This window comes from Cuculus canorus, chromosome 30 (assembly GCF_017976375.1).
Source record: "Cuculus canorus isolate bCucCan1 chromosome 30, bCucCan1.pri, whole genome shotgun sequence".
NCBI lineage: Eukaryota > Metazoa > Chordata > Aves > Cuculiformes > Cuculidae > Cuculus > Cuculus canorus.
This window is the reverse complement of record NC_071430.1, coordinates 889,193-902,954: the sequence shown is the minus strand read 5'-3', so window position 1 is coordinate 902,954 and position 13,762 is coordinate 889,193. Positions and strand designations below refer to the sequence as shown.

General features: G+C 65.3%; 1 protein-coding gene across 1 annotated transcript; it reads right to left on the bottom strand.

The window, feature by feature from the left end:
* Positions 1–1,414: 1,414 nt before the first annotated feature.
* PLPPR2 (phospholipid phosphatase related 2) lies at positions 1,415–8,072 on the bottom strand. The gene is made up of 6 exons (XM_054051741.1): positions 7,876–8,072; positions 7,062–7,250; positions 5,881–6,001; positions 4,564–4,826; positions 1,871–2,047; positions 1,415–1,459 (listed from the first exon to the last, which is right to left on the bottom strand). Exons 1-6 carry the CDS (start codon positions 7,939–7,941, stop codon positions 1,415–1,417), a joined length of 861 nt encoding a protein of 286 aa, XP_053907716.1. The 5' UTR covers positions 7,942–8,072.
* Between the last annotated feature and the right edge of the window lie 5,690 nt (positions 8,073–13,762).

Sequence of the window (13,762 nt, the reverse complement as noted above, 5' to 3'; positions counted from 1 at the left end):
CATAGGAACCCTATGTGACCCCTACAGGCACCCTATAGGCACTTTATGTGACCCTTATGGGAACCCTATATGACACCCCATAGGAACCCTATGTGACCCCTATGGGTGCTTAGAGACACCCTATGAGACCCCTACAGGCACCCTATAGTCACCCTATGTAACACTCCATAGGAATCCTAAGTGACCCCTACAGGCATTCTATAGGCACTCTATGTGACCCCTATGGGAACCCTATGTGACCCCTACAGACACCCTATAGGCACCCTGTGTGGCCCCTATGTGTTCCCTATGGGCACAAGGGCTTTGCCCCCCCCGTTCCTCCCCCCCACCCCATTGACACCCCAGTAGCCCCTATATCCCCCCTATAGCCCCCCCATAGGGACACGGGGAACGCCCCTCACAGCCACTTTATTCCCGGCCCCCCCAATCTCACATGCCCCCCCTCTACACACGTGTGCCCCCAGACGCCTCCCCCCCCCGATTTCACGCGTGTGTCCCCCCTTGTCCCCCCATTCCTGTGATGTTCATGCGAGGGGGGGGCCCGTGTGTGCCCCCTCACCAGTTTTGGGGGGTACCCCCTCAGGTTTCGGGGTGTCCCCCCCCGGGCTGGGGGACACTCAGGTGACGGCAGGGAGGTCAGCTCGGCGCGCCTGGGGGGGGCATGGGGGGGGCAGAGGGGCTGCACAGACCCCTGGGCCCCCCCCAAAATATTGGGGTCCCCCTAGGGCCCCTCAAACACCCCCAAAGGCTCAGGACCCCCCCAAGATCCCCTTCCCCCCCAGTAAGGACCCCCAACAAAGGGCTCAGGACCACCCCCAGTGCCCTCCCCTCAGTTTTGGGGTGTCCCCCTGCCCTCCCAAAGGACTCAGGACCCCCCAGTGCCCCCCCTTCCAATCAGGACCCCCCCAGTGCCCTCCCCCCGGTTTTGGGGTGACTCCTCTGCCCCCCCAAGGACTCAGCCTCCCCCCCCCCCAGTGTCCCCTCAAAATGCTCAGCAGCCCTGTTTGCCCCTACCCACTTTTGGGGTCCCCCCATGCCCCTCCCATCACAGTCTGAACCCCTCCCTATTTTTGGGGTGTCCCCAGGACCCCCAAAAGCGCTCAGGACTCCCCCCCCCCCAGCCCCCCATTTTTGGCACCCCACCCCCTCACCTGGGTGACGCTGATCTCCTCCAAGGGGGGCTGGGAGGGGGGCAGCTCTTGGGGGGCCCTTGGGGGGGGACCCCCACCCCCTAGTGCTGAGGCCCCCCCGCTCTGGAAGTTCCCGACCACACAGGTGACCTGGGGGGATGAATTTGGGGGGGCCCTGAGTGAGTTGGGGGGCCCTGAGTGAGTTGGGGGGGGGTGAGTGAATCTGGGGGGGCCCTGAGTGAGTTGGGGGGGGGCAGGGGGTCCTATGCAAGTTTGGGGGAGGCTCAAGTGAATTTGGGGAGGCCCCAAGTGACTTTTTTTGGGGGGGGCTGCGGGTTTGGGGGGATCCTGAGTGAAATTGGGGAGAATACTGGGGGTCTGGGGGGGAAGCAGGGTTTTTTTGGGGTGTCCTGGGTTTTGGGGTGCTCTGAGGTTTGAGGTGCCTTGGGGGGTTTTGGAGTGCCTGGATTTGGGGTGCCCTGGGTTTTGGGGTGCTCTGAGGTTTGAGGTGCCTTGGGGGGTTTTGAGGTGCCTGGATTTGGGGTGCCCTGGGTTTTGGGGTGCTCTGAGGTTTAAGGTGCCTTGGGAGGTTTTGGGGTGCCTGGATTTGGGATGCCCTGTTTTTTTGGGGTGTCCTGGGTTTTGGGGTGCTCTGAGGTTTGGGGTCCCTTGGGGGGTTTTGGGGTGCCTGGATTTGGGGTGCCTTGGGTTTTGGGGTGCCCGTGGGTTTCGGGGCTCACCAGGAAGGCGGCGATGCCGGTGCCGGTGAGGAAGCCGGCGAGGACGTCGCCCCAGTGGTTTCGGTGCTCGGCCACGCGCAGAGCGCCCAACAGGAACGGGGGGGCCGCGAACCCCAAAACCGCCGCCGGCTTGGCCAGCCGAGAGCCCCCCCCCCGCCAGGCCAGCGTCACGTACAGCTGAGGGGGGACACGGTCACCCCAAACCCCAACAAAGTCACCCCAAAACCCAATTAAGTGACCTCACCCCCCACCAAGTGATTCCAAACCCCATCAGTGACCCCAAAACCCATTAAAGTGACCCTAAACCCCCCCAAAGTGACCCCCGAACCCCCTCAGGAACCCCCCACAAAGGGATCCCCAAAACTTCAGTGGCCCCAAATCCCCCCCAGGGACCCCAAAACCCACCAAAGTGCCCCCAAAACCTTATGAGAAGCCCCAACACCCCCTCTGGGGACCCCAAAACCCATTAAAGTGACCCTAAACCCCCCAAAGTGCCCCCCAACCCCCTCAGGAACCCCCCACAAAGGGATCCCCAAAACTTCAGTGGCCCCAAATCCCCCCCAGGGACCCCAAAACCCACCAAAGTGCCCCCAAAACCTTATGAGAAGCCCCAACACCCCCTCTGGGGACCCCAAAACCCACCAAAGTGACCCCAACCCCCCCAAAGAGACCCCGAAGCCCCCCAAAGAGACTCCAACACCCCATGAGCGACCCTAAAATCCCCCAAAGTGAACCCAATTCCCCTCCAAAGGGACCCCAAAACTCCCCCAAAGGGACCCCAAACCCCATGAGTGACCCTAAAACCCAAAGTGACCCCAAAATCCCCACAGTGACCCCCGAGCTACCCAAAGTGACCCCAAACCCCTGCAAGTGACCCCGAAACTACATGGTGACCCCAACTCCCCCAAAGGGACCCCAAAACCCAAAGTAACCCCAACCCCCCCAAACCCCCGTAGTGACCCAACCCCCCCAATCCCCCAATTTGCCCCTATCCATCATATTTCACCCCATTTCTCCCCATAGCCCCCCCATTTGCCCCCCCTTACCCCCACATAACCCCCCAATTTGTCCATATCCCCCCCATAGCCCCCCGCCCCCCATATTTCCCCCATTAAACCCCCAATTCCCCCATATTTCCCCCCCCAGCCCCCCAATTCCCCTCACATTTCCCCCCATAGCCCTCCAATTCCCTTCATAGCCCCCCATTTGCCCATTTCCCCCCCCTTACCCCCACATAAGGCCCCCCAATTTGCTCATATCCCCCCATAGCCCCCCATATTTCCCCCCATAGCCCCCCAATTCCCCTCATAATCTCCCATTTGCCCATTCCCCCCCTTACCCCCACGTAACACCCCCCAATTTGCCCGTATCCCCCCCATTTTCCCCCATAGCCCCCCAAAATTCCCCCCATAGCCCCCCAATTCCCCTCATAGCCCCCTCAATTCCCCATATTTCCCCCCATAGCCCCCCAATTCCCCCCATGGCCCCCCAGTTTGCCCATTTCCCCCCTCTTACCCCCACGTAACGCCCCCCAATTTGCCCGTATCCCCCCCATTTCCCCCCATAGCCCCCAAAATTCCCCCATAGCCCCCCAATTCCCCTCATGACCCCCCAGTTTGCCCATTTCCCCCCTCTTACCAACACGTAACGCCCCCCAATTTGCCCATATCCCCCCCATTTCCCCCATAGCCCCCCCAATTCCCCCCATATTTCCCCCCCAGCCCCCCAATTCCCCTCATATTTCCCTCATAGCCCCCCAATTCCCCTCATGGCCCCCCAGTTTGCCCATTTTCCCCCTCTTACCCCCACGTAACGCCCCCCAATTTGCCCGTATCCTCCCCATTTCCCCCCATAGCCCCCCAATTCCCCTCATGGCCCCCCAGTTTGCTCATTTCCCCCCTCTTACCCCCACGTAACGCCCCCCCAATTTGCCCGCATCCCCCCATTTCCCCCCATAATTCCCCCCATAGCCCCCCAATTCCCCTCATGACCCCCCAGTTTGCTCATTTCCCCCCTCTTACCCCCACGTAACGCCCCCCCAATTTGCCCGCATCCCCCCATTTCCCCCCATAATTCCCCCCATAGCCCCCCAATTCCCCCCATGCCCCCCCAATTCCCCTCATAATCTCCCATTTGCCCATTTCCCCCCTCTTACCCCCACGTAACACCCCCCAATTTGCCCGTATCCCCCCCATTTCCCCCCATAGCCTCCCAAAATTCCCCCCATAGCCCCCTCAATTCCCCATATTTCCCCCCCATAGCCCCCCAATTCCCCTCATGACCCCCCAGTTTGCCCATTTCCCCCCTCTTACCCCCACGTAACGCCCCCCAATTTGCCCGTATCCCCCCATTTTCCCCCATAGCCCCCCAAAATTCCCCCCATAGCCCCCCAATTCCCCTCATAATCTTCCATTTGCCCATTTCCCCCCCCTTACCCCCACATAACGACCCCAATTTGCCCGTATCCTCCCCATTTTCCCACATAGCCCCCCAAAATTCCCCCCATAGCCCCCCAATTCCCCTCATATTTCCCCCCATAGTCCCCCAATTCCCCTCATGGCCCCCCAGTTTGCCCATTTTCCCCCCTCTTACCCCCACGTAACGCCCCCCAATTTGCCCGTATCCCCCCCATTCCCCCCCCAGCCCCCCATATTTGCCCCCCCAGCCCCCCAATTCCGCCCCGCGCCCCCCACCCCAGCATAGGCTCCCGCGTAGGCCCCCAGCGCGGCCTCCTTGCAGGGGAAGGCCCGTCGCGCGGCGGCCACCAAAGGGGGGTCCCCGGCACAAGGAGCCCCCCCGGGGGGAACGAAACGGGGGGCGGCGGCGGGGGGGGCGCAGCCCAGAGCGCTGTAGTTGGGGCGACAGACGGCCAGAAAATGGGGGGCGGGGGCCCCCGTCACCACCTGCCCCGCGTTGGCGAAGATGGCCGTGGCCAGGAGCCCGAAGGAGAACACGCCTGGGGGGGGCAGAGACCCCCGTTTGCCCCCCAACTGCCCCCCAACTCGCCCCCCAATTCCCCCCGACCACCATTTGCCCCCCAACTGCCCCCCGTTCCGCCCCCCAATTCCCCTGACCACCATTTGCCCCCCATCACCTCAACTGCCCCCGTTCTGCCCCCCCAATTCCCCCTGACCACCATTTGCCCCCCAACTCCCCAACTGCCCCCGTTCTGCCCCCCAATTCCCCCGACCACCATTTGCCCCCCATCACTCCAACTGCCCCTGTTCTGCCCCCCCAATTCCCCCCGACCACCATTTGCCCCCCATCACCCCCCCAACTGCCCCCGTTCTGCCCCCCCAATTCCCTCAACCACCATTTGCCCCCCATCACCCCAACTGCCCCCTGTTCTGACCCCCCAATTCCCCCAACCACCATTTGCCCCCCATCACCCCAACTGCCCCCGTCCTGCCCCCCCAATTCCCCCTGACCACCATTTGCCCCCCATCACCCCCCCAACTGCCCCCGTTCTGCCCCCCCTAATTCCCTCAACCACCATTTGCCCCCCATCACCCCAACTGCCCCCCGTTCTGCCCCCCCAATTCCCCCTGACCACCATTTGCCCCCCAACTCCCCAACTGCCCCCATTCTGCCCCCCAATTCCCCCGACCACCATTTGCCCCCCATCACTCCAACTGCCCCCCGTTCTGCCCCCCCAATTCCCCCACTTCACCCCACAGCCCCCCCAGAACCCCCAAATGACCCATCCCCCCCCCTCAATTTGCCGTTTCCCCCTGATTTCACCCACAGCCCCCCTTGGTACCCCCAAATGACCCATTCCCCCCCCCCAAATTTGCCCGTTTCCCCCTGATTTCACCCCACAGCCCCCCTTGGTACCCCCAAATGACCCATTCCCCCCCCCAATTTGCCCGTTTCCCTCGGATTTCACCCCATAGCTTCCCTGGAACCCCCAAATGACCCATTCCCCCCCCCCCATTTGCCAGTTTCCCCCTGATTTCACCCCATAGATGCCCCCTAACTCCCCCACGCCCCCCCATTTGCCCCCCCCTCACCCAGAAAGCGCAGCAGCCGCCTCAGGGGGGCTCCCAGGTAGCAGCACTCACCCCAGAGGATGGTGGGGTCACGGCCCCCCCGGGGCCCCCCCAGTCGCCCCAGTAGCTCCCCCACCACGATCTGTGCACCCCAGTCACTGCCAGCACTGCGGCTCCCCTGGACCCACCCCCCCCATCAACCCCCAGGGCCCCCCCATCACCCCAAAATGCCCCTTGGGACACCCATGGAGCCCCCCCAGGCCTCCAAAATGCCCCTTGGGACCCCCAGGGAGCCCCCCCAGACCCCAAAATGCCCCTTGGGACCCTCATGGAGACCCCCAGACACCAAAATGCCCCTTGGGACCCTCATGGAGCCCCCCCCGACCCCCAAAATGCCCCTTGGGACACCCATGGAGCCCCCCCAGACCTCCAAAATTCCCCTTGGGACCCCCAGGGAGCCCCCCCAGACACCCAAATCCTCCTTGGGTCCCCCATTGAGCCCCCCCAGACCCCAAAATGCCCCTTGGGACCCTCATGGAGAACCCCAGACCTCCAAAATGCCCCTTGGGACCCCCAGGGAGCCCCCGCCAGACCCTAAAATGCCCCTTGGGACCCCCAGGGAGCCCCCCCAGACACCAAAATCCTCCTTGGGTCCCCCCATCGAGCCCCCCCCAGACCCCAAAATGCCCCTTGGGACCCCCATTGAGCCCCCCCAGACCCCAAAATGCCCCTTGGGACACCCATTGAGCCTCCCCCAGACCCCCAAAGTGCCCCTTGGGACCATCATGGAGACCCCCCAGACCCCAAAATGCCCCTTGGGACCCTCATGGAGCCCCCCCAGACCCCCCAAATGCCCCTTGGGACACCCATAGAGCCCCCCCAGACCCCCAAAATGCCCCTTGGGACACCCATGGAGCCCCCCCCGACCCCCAAAATGCCCCTTGGGACACCCATGGAGCCCCCCAGATGCCCAAAATGCCCATTGGGAGCCCCATGGAGTCCCCCCAGATGCCCAAAATGCCCCTTGCGACCCCTATGGAGCCCCCCCCAGACCTCCAAAATGCCCCTTGGGACCCCCAGGGAGCCCCCCCAGACCCCAAAATGCCCCTTGGGACCCTCATGGAGCCCCCCAGACACCAAAATGCCCCTTGGGACCCCCATGGAGCCCCCCCCAGACCCCTTGAGACCCCCTCCCCACTCACGGTGAGGACAGGGACGGTGGTGACGAGGGCGTAGACGAGGGCGGGGGGGGCCCGGCTGGAGGTGGGGGGGCCCGGGTAGGGGCGCCCATAAGCGGGGTCCCGGCAGAAAAACCCCCCGTCGTGCACCGGGAACGCGTCCGTGAATTCCAGCTGATATGCCAGGGCGGCTGTGCCCCCCAGGATGCCCAGCTGGGGGGGGACACACACATACAATTAGACACCCCCACCTCCCCCCGAACCCCAATTTTGGGGTGGGGGAAATTTCTGGGACCCCCCAAATCGCAGCTAAAGGGGGAGAAATGCTGGGACCCCCCCCTGAACCCCAGCATCAAGGCAGCCGTGCCACCCTCCCATGGGTGCCCAGCTGGGGGGGAACACGATGGGACCCCCCCGAACCCAGATTCTGTGAGGCAATTGCTGGGAGCCCCCCAAACCTCAATTTTTTGGGGGGGACACACATTGACACCCTCCCCCCCAACCTCAGCTAGGGGGGCACGCTGGGACCCTGTGAACCCCAGTTTGGGGGGGACAACATGGTGGGACACCCCCAAACCGCAACTTTGTGGGGGACACACATCGGCACCCCCCCAACCTCAGCTGGGGGGGGCACATTGGGACTCCCCGAACCCCAATTTGGGGGGGACATGATAGGATCCCCCCCCCAAACCCCAACTTTGGGGGGGACACGCACACATTGGAACCCACCCCGAACCCCAGCTGTGCTGTTGGGGGGGGAAGTGGTGTGTTTGGGGGGGCCCTGGGGGGGGAGGTTATTGGGGGTGGGGGCTCTTAGTGTTTGGGGGGGCCCCGGTACCTCGACAAAGAGGAAGCAGGGGACGATGGAGCCGCTGCGCTTCACCTCCCGCCGGGGGGGGGCCATGGTGGGGGGGCGGGGAACCCCAAGACCCCCACGCACACTGGGGGAGGTGTGGGGGGGTGTCAGTGCCAACTCCCCCAGCACCCAGAACTCCCCAAAAGGGGACACCCCCCCCAAAAAATGGCGATAAACCCATGCCCCCCATCCCTATGACTGCCTGTGGCCCCCCATCCCCAAAAAGCCCCCCCAAAAAGCCCCCCCCATCCCTATGACTGCCTGTGCCCCCCATCCCCAAAAAGCCCCCCCAAAAGAGCCCCCCATCCCTATCAATGCCTGTGCCCCCCCCATCCCCAAACCCCCCCCTTAAAAGAGCCCCCCCATCCCCCCAAAGGCTGCCCCCCAAGGGCCCCCCCCTCATCCCTATCAATGCCTGGGGCCTCTCTGTGCCCCCCCATCCCCAAAACCCTCCCTCAAAAGAGCCCCCCCACCCCTATGACTGCCTGTGCCCCCCCCATCCCCAAAAAGTCCCCTCCCCCAAAGAGCCCCCCCATCCCTATCAATGCCTGGGGCCTCTCTGTGCCCCCCCATCCCCAAAAGCCCCCCCCCAAAAGAGCCCCCCAATCCCTATGACTGCCTGTGCCCCCCCATCCCCAAAAAGCCCCCCCCCCAAATGAGCCCCTCCCCATCCCTATCAATGCCTGGGGCCTCTCTGTGCCCCCCCATCCCCAAAAGCCCCCACCAAAAGAGCCCCCCCCCCCCATCCCTATCAATGCCTGGGTCCTCCCTGTGCCCCCCCTTCCCCAAAGAACCCCCCCCAAAAGAGCCCCCCCCATCCCTATCAATGCCTGGGTCCTCCCTGTGCCCCCCCTTCCCCCCAAAAGCCCCCCCCAAATGAGCCCCTCCTCATCCCTATCAATGCCTGGGGCCTCTCTGTGCCCCCCCATCCCCAAAAGCCCCCCCCAAAAGAGCCCCCCCCCCATCCCTATCAATGCCTGGGGCCTCTCTGTGCCCCCCCATCCCCAAAAGCCCCCCCAAAAAGAGCCCCCCCCATCCCTATCAATGCCTGGGGCCTCTCTGTGCCCCCCCATCCCCAAAGAGCCCCCCCCAAAAGAGCCCCCCCCAAAAGAGCCCCCCCCATGCCTATCAATGCCTGGGTCCTTTTGCCCCCCCCCCCCCCCAAAGCCCCCCAAAAAGCTCCCCCCATCCCTATGAAGACCTGAGTCCTCCCTTTGCCCCCCCAATCCCCCCCTCCCCCAAAAAAGCCCCCCCCCCTCGCCCCTCACCCGCCTCCTTCACGCCTTGGCCAGGCCCTGGGGGGGCGCGGGGAGGCGGGGGCGCTGTCGCGACAGAGACATCGCGATACTGGGGGAAGGCGGGGGGGGGGGGGGGGGGCAGTACCTCTGATTGGATGCTGCAGGGACCCCGCCCCCCCCCAGTCACCCTCCCCAATGCGGCAACGGGGGGCACCCCCTCTAAGGGACCCCCCCAGATGGACTCAGGCAGCCAGACCCCCCCCAAAAGGAATTTCTTCCCCCCCAAAAGGCATCCAAGCACCCCCCCCCCAAAAGGACACACCCGCCCCCCAAAAGGGGACCCCAAAACGACCCCCCCCCCCAAAATGGACACAGGCCCTCAGGCTCCTGTGCTTTGGGGGGGGGGGGGTCAAGGGGGGGGGGAGGGGGGGCGCGCCTGGGTCCCCTTTTTAATGGGGGAGGAGGGAGCCGCACTGCACATGCGCGAGGGGCGGGGGCGCAGCAGGTGCGCGAGTGGGCGTGACCACGGCAGGTGCTCGCCACGCCCACTCCGCTCAAACCACGCCCACCAATAAAACAATACGATACAAGCCACGCCCCCTCGTCTAACCCACGCCTCCTTCCGTCCAAACCACGCCCTCTCCGCCCACGGCACCGCGCCCTCAGCCCGAACCACGCCCCCTCCGTCTAAACCACGCCCGCTGTGAGCCCAAACCACGCCTCCGCGCCAGCCTCTCTCAGCCCAAACACCGCCCCCTCCGCACCACCCGCCAGGTGTGGGCGTGGCCTCGCCCTCAGGTGCGGGCTGGGGGCGTGGTCGGGCGGGGTCACGTGAGTCGGGGCGGGGCAGGACGGGAGCGGCCGGAGCGGAGCGGAGCGGGGCGGTGAGTGCCCCCCCCCCCCGCCTTATTGACCCCCCCCAGGGGAACCCCGCGGCCATGGGGGGGTGGAGCCCCCCCTTTCCCAACCCCCCCTTGGACCCTGACCCCCGCCCGGGCTCCCGAGTCCCTCCTGGAGGGCCCCACGGGGGTGGGGGTGGGGCAGGGCGGGGGGAACTGGGGGGGCAGGGCAGGTTGGGGGGTCCCGAGAGGGGCTTTGGGGGGGTTCTAGGGCAGTTTGGGGGGGTCCCACGGGAGTTTGGGGGGGTCTAGGGGGTGCTTAGGGGAGTTTAGGGGCATAATAAGGGTATATCGGAGAGTTTGGGGGGGTCCCGTGGGAGTTTGGGGGGTCGTAGGGGAGTTTTGGGGGGTCATGGGGATTTTGGGGAGTTTGGGCGAGGGGGGTCCCGTGGGAGTTTAGGGGGTCGTAGGGGAGTTTGGGGGGGTAACAGAGGGATTTAGGGGAGTTTGGGAGGGGTCCCAGGCAGATTTAGGGGGTTTGATGGGGGTCCCAGGGGAGTTTGAGGGGGGCTGTAGGGGAGTTTGGGGGTCCCAAGGGGATTTAGGGGAGTTTTGGGGGGTCCCAGGGGAGTTTGGAGGGTCCAAGAGGGATTTAGGGGAGTTTGGGGGGGTCCCAGGGGAGTTTGGAGGGTCCCAGGGGGCTTGAGGGGAGTTTGGGGGGGTCCCAGGGGAGTTTGGAGGGTCCCAGGGGGCTTTAGGGGAGTTTGGGGGGGGTCCCAGGGGAGTTTGGAGGGTCCCAGGGGGATTTAGGGGAGTTTGGGGGGGTCTCAGGGGGATTTAGGGGAGTTTGGGGGCGTAACAGGGGAATGTGGGGGCATTTGAGGGGATCCCAGAATGTTTGGGGGGTTTGGGGATGACTGGGGGGGGGTGTCTCGTGTGTGTTTAGGGGTGTCCCGGGGGGGGTGGTGGTGTGTGGATCCCAGGGGAGTTTGGGGGGGTCCCGGTGGGGTTTTGGGGGGTTAACAGGGGGATTTAGGGGAGATTGGAGGGGTAACAGGTGGATATGGGGGTATTTGAGGGCATCCCAGTTAAGTTTGGGGGGGTCCCATGGGGATTTAGGGGAGTTTGGGGGGGGGGGTAAGAGGGGTGTTTGGGGGATCCCAGGGAAATTAGGGGGGTCTGGGGTCATCCAGAGGGATTTGGGGGGGGGTCTGGAGGATTCAGGGGGTTGGGTGGCGTCTGGGGGCTCCCAGAGGGATTTGGGGGGGTCGAATGGGTCTGGGGGCTCCGCGGAGGATTTTGGGGGGGCCCTGACGATGCCTCCACAGCCGCAGGATCCCTTCCCGCCCCCCCGCCATGGCAGGAGCCCCCCAACACGCACTGGTGCTGGCGCTGCCCTGCCTGGCTCTGGCCCAGAGTACGTACGGGGGGGGTCCCCCTTTTTTTTGGGGGGGGGGGGAGCGGATTGGGGTCCCCTCAATGCCTGGGACCCTCGGGGGGGAGAAATGGGGGGGGGGCCAGACACTGGGAGGGGGTCGGTTCCCTGCCCAAAAATTTGGGTCCCCAATTTGGGGGAGCTGGGATGCCCCCCCCCCGCCCCCCAACCTGAGTCCCCAATTTGAGGGGTCTGGGGTCCCCCATAACCTTTGGGTCCCATCATCTGGGGGGGCTGAGTTCCCCTATAATCTTTGGGTCCCCAATTTGGAGGGGCTGGGGTCCCCCCCACCTGGGTCCCCCCCACCTGGGTCCCCAATTTAGCAAGGTGGGGTTCCCCCCCCCCCAACCTGGGTCCCCTCATTTAGGGGGGTTGGGGTCCCCTGGAACTTTTGGGTCCCCAGTTTGGGGGGGTCTGGGATTCCATCCTCCCCCAGGTCCTCAATTTGGGGGGGCTGGGATCCCCCCCCCCATGCCTGGGTTCTCAATTTGGGGGCACTGGGATCCCCCCCCCATGCCTGGGTTCTCAATTTGGGGGGTGCTGGGATCCCCCCCCAAGCCTGGGTCCTCAATTTGGGGGGGCTGGGACCCCCCTGGCTGCTGGGTTTCCCCCTGTGACCCCCCCATTTCCCTCCCAGCCTTTCCCAGTGTGACCAGTAACAGCACCAGTAACAGCACAACCCCCCAGGGGGGTGGTGGCCTCTCTGTGAGTTTTGGGGGGGTCCCCCCCCAGATTTTGGGGGGAGGGGTCCTAGGGGTGTTTGGGGGGAGGGGGGATGAGGGGGGGCATTGGGGGTCCCCTGAGGGGGTTTGGGGGGAGTTCCTGAGAGGTTTTGAGGTCTCCCAGCCCATTGGGGGGGGGTGTCTTTTGGGGTCCACTCAAGGTTGGGGGGGGGCTCAGGGGGTTCCCTATGGGCTTGAGGGGCTCTGGGGGTCCCCTATGGGCTTGGGGTGCTCTGGGAGTCCCTCTGGGCTCTAAGGGGTCCCCTATGGGCTTGGGGGGCTCTGGGGGTCCCCTCTGGGCTTGGGGGGCTCTGGGGTCCCCTCTGGGCTCTAAGGGGTCCCCTCTGGGCTTGGGGGGCTCTGGGGTTACCCTCTGGGCTCTGGGGGTCCCCTATGGGCTCAGGGGGCTCTGGGGGTCCCTCTGGGCTCTGGGGGTCCCCTATGGGCTCGGGGGGCTCTGGGGTTCCCTTGGGGTTCCCTCTGGGCTCTGGGGGTCCCCTATGGGCTTGGGGGGCTCTGGAGATCCCTCTGGGCTCTAAGGGGTCCCCTATGGGCTTGGGGGGCTCTGGGGTTCCCTCTGGGCTCTGGGGGTCTCCTCTGGGCTCTAAGGGGTCCCCTATGGGCTTGGGGAGCTCTGGGGTTCCCTCTGGGCTCTAAGGGGTCCCCTATGGGCTTGGGGGACTCTGGGGGTCCCTCTGGGCTCTGGGGGTCCCCTATGGACTTGAGGGGCTCTGGGGGTCCCCTATGGGCTTGGGGTGCTCTGGGAGTCCCTCTGGGCTCTAAGGGGTCCCCTATGGGCTTGGGGGGCTCTGGGGGTCCCCTCTGGGCTTGGGGGGCTCTGGGGTTCCCTCTGGGCTCTAAGGGGTCCCCTCTGGGCTTGGGGGGCTCTGGGGTTACCCTCTGAGCTCTGGAGGTCCCTCTGGGCTCTAAGGGGTCCCCTATGGGCTTGGGGGGCTCTGAGGGTCCCCTCTGGGCTCTAAGGGGTCCCCTCTGGGCTCTAAGGGGTCCCCTATGGGCTTGGGGGGCTCTGGGGTCCCCTCTGGGCTCTGGGGGTCCCCTATGGGCTTGGGGGGCTCTGGGAGTCCCTCTGGACTCTAAGGGGTCCCCTATGGGCTTGGGGGGCTCTGGGGGTCCCCGTGGGCTCTGGGGGTCCCCTATGGGCTTGGGGGGCTCTGGGGGTCTCCTCTGGGCTCTAAGGGGTCCCCTATGGGCTTGGGGGGCTCTGGGGTTCCCTTTGGGCTCTGGGGGTCCCCTATGGGCTTGGGGGGCTCTGGGGGTCCCTGTGGGCTCTGAGGGTCTCCTCTGGGCTCTAAGGGGTCCCCTATGGGCTTGGGGAGCTCTGGGGGTCCCTCTGGGCTTGGGGGGCTCTGAGGGTCTCCTCTGGGCTCTGGGGGTCCCCTCTGGGCTCGGGGGGGTTCTGGGGGGTCCCTGTCCCCCCCCTGACCGAGTGTGTCCCCCCACTCCCCGCAGGTGGGGGCGCAGGTGGGGGTGGCGTTGGGGGCTCTGGGGGCGCTGGGGGTGGCGGCGCTGGTGCTGCTGTTGGTGCTGCGCCTGCGCGAGCAGCGGCGCTCGCAGGGCTCGTATCGGCCCAGCCGCGAGGAGCAGGCGGGCGCCCGCGCACCCCCCCCCGGCCCC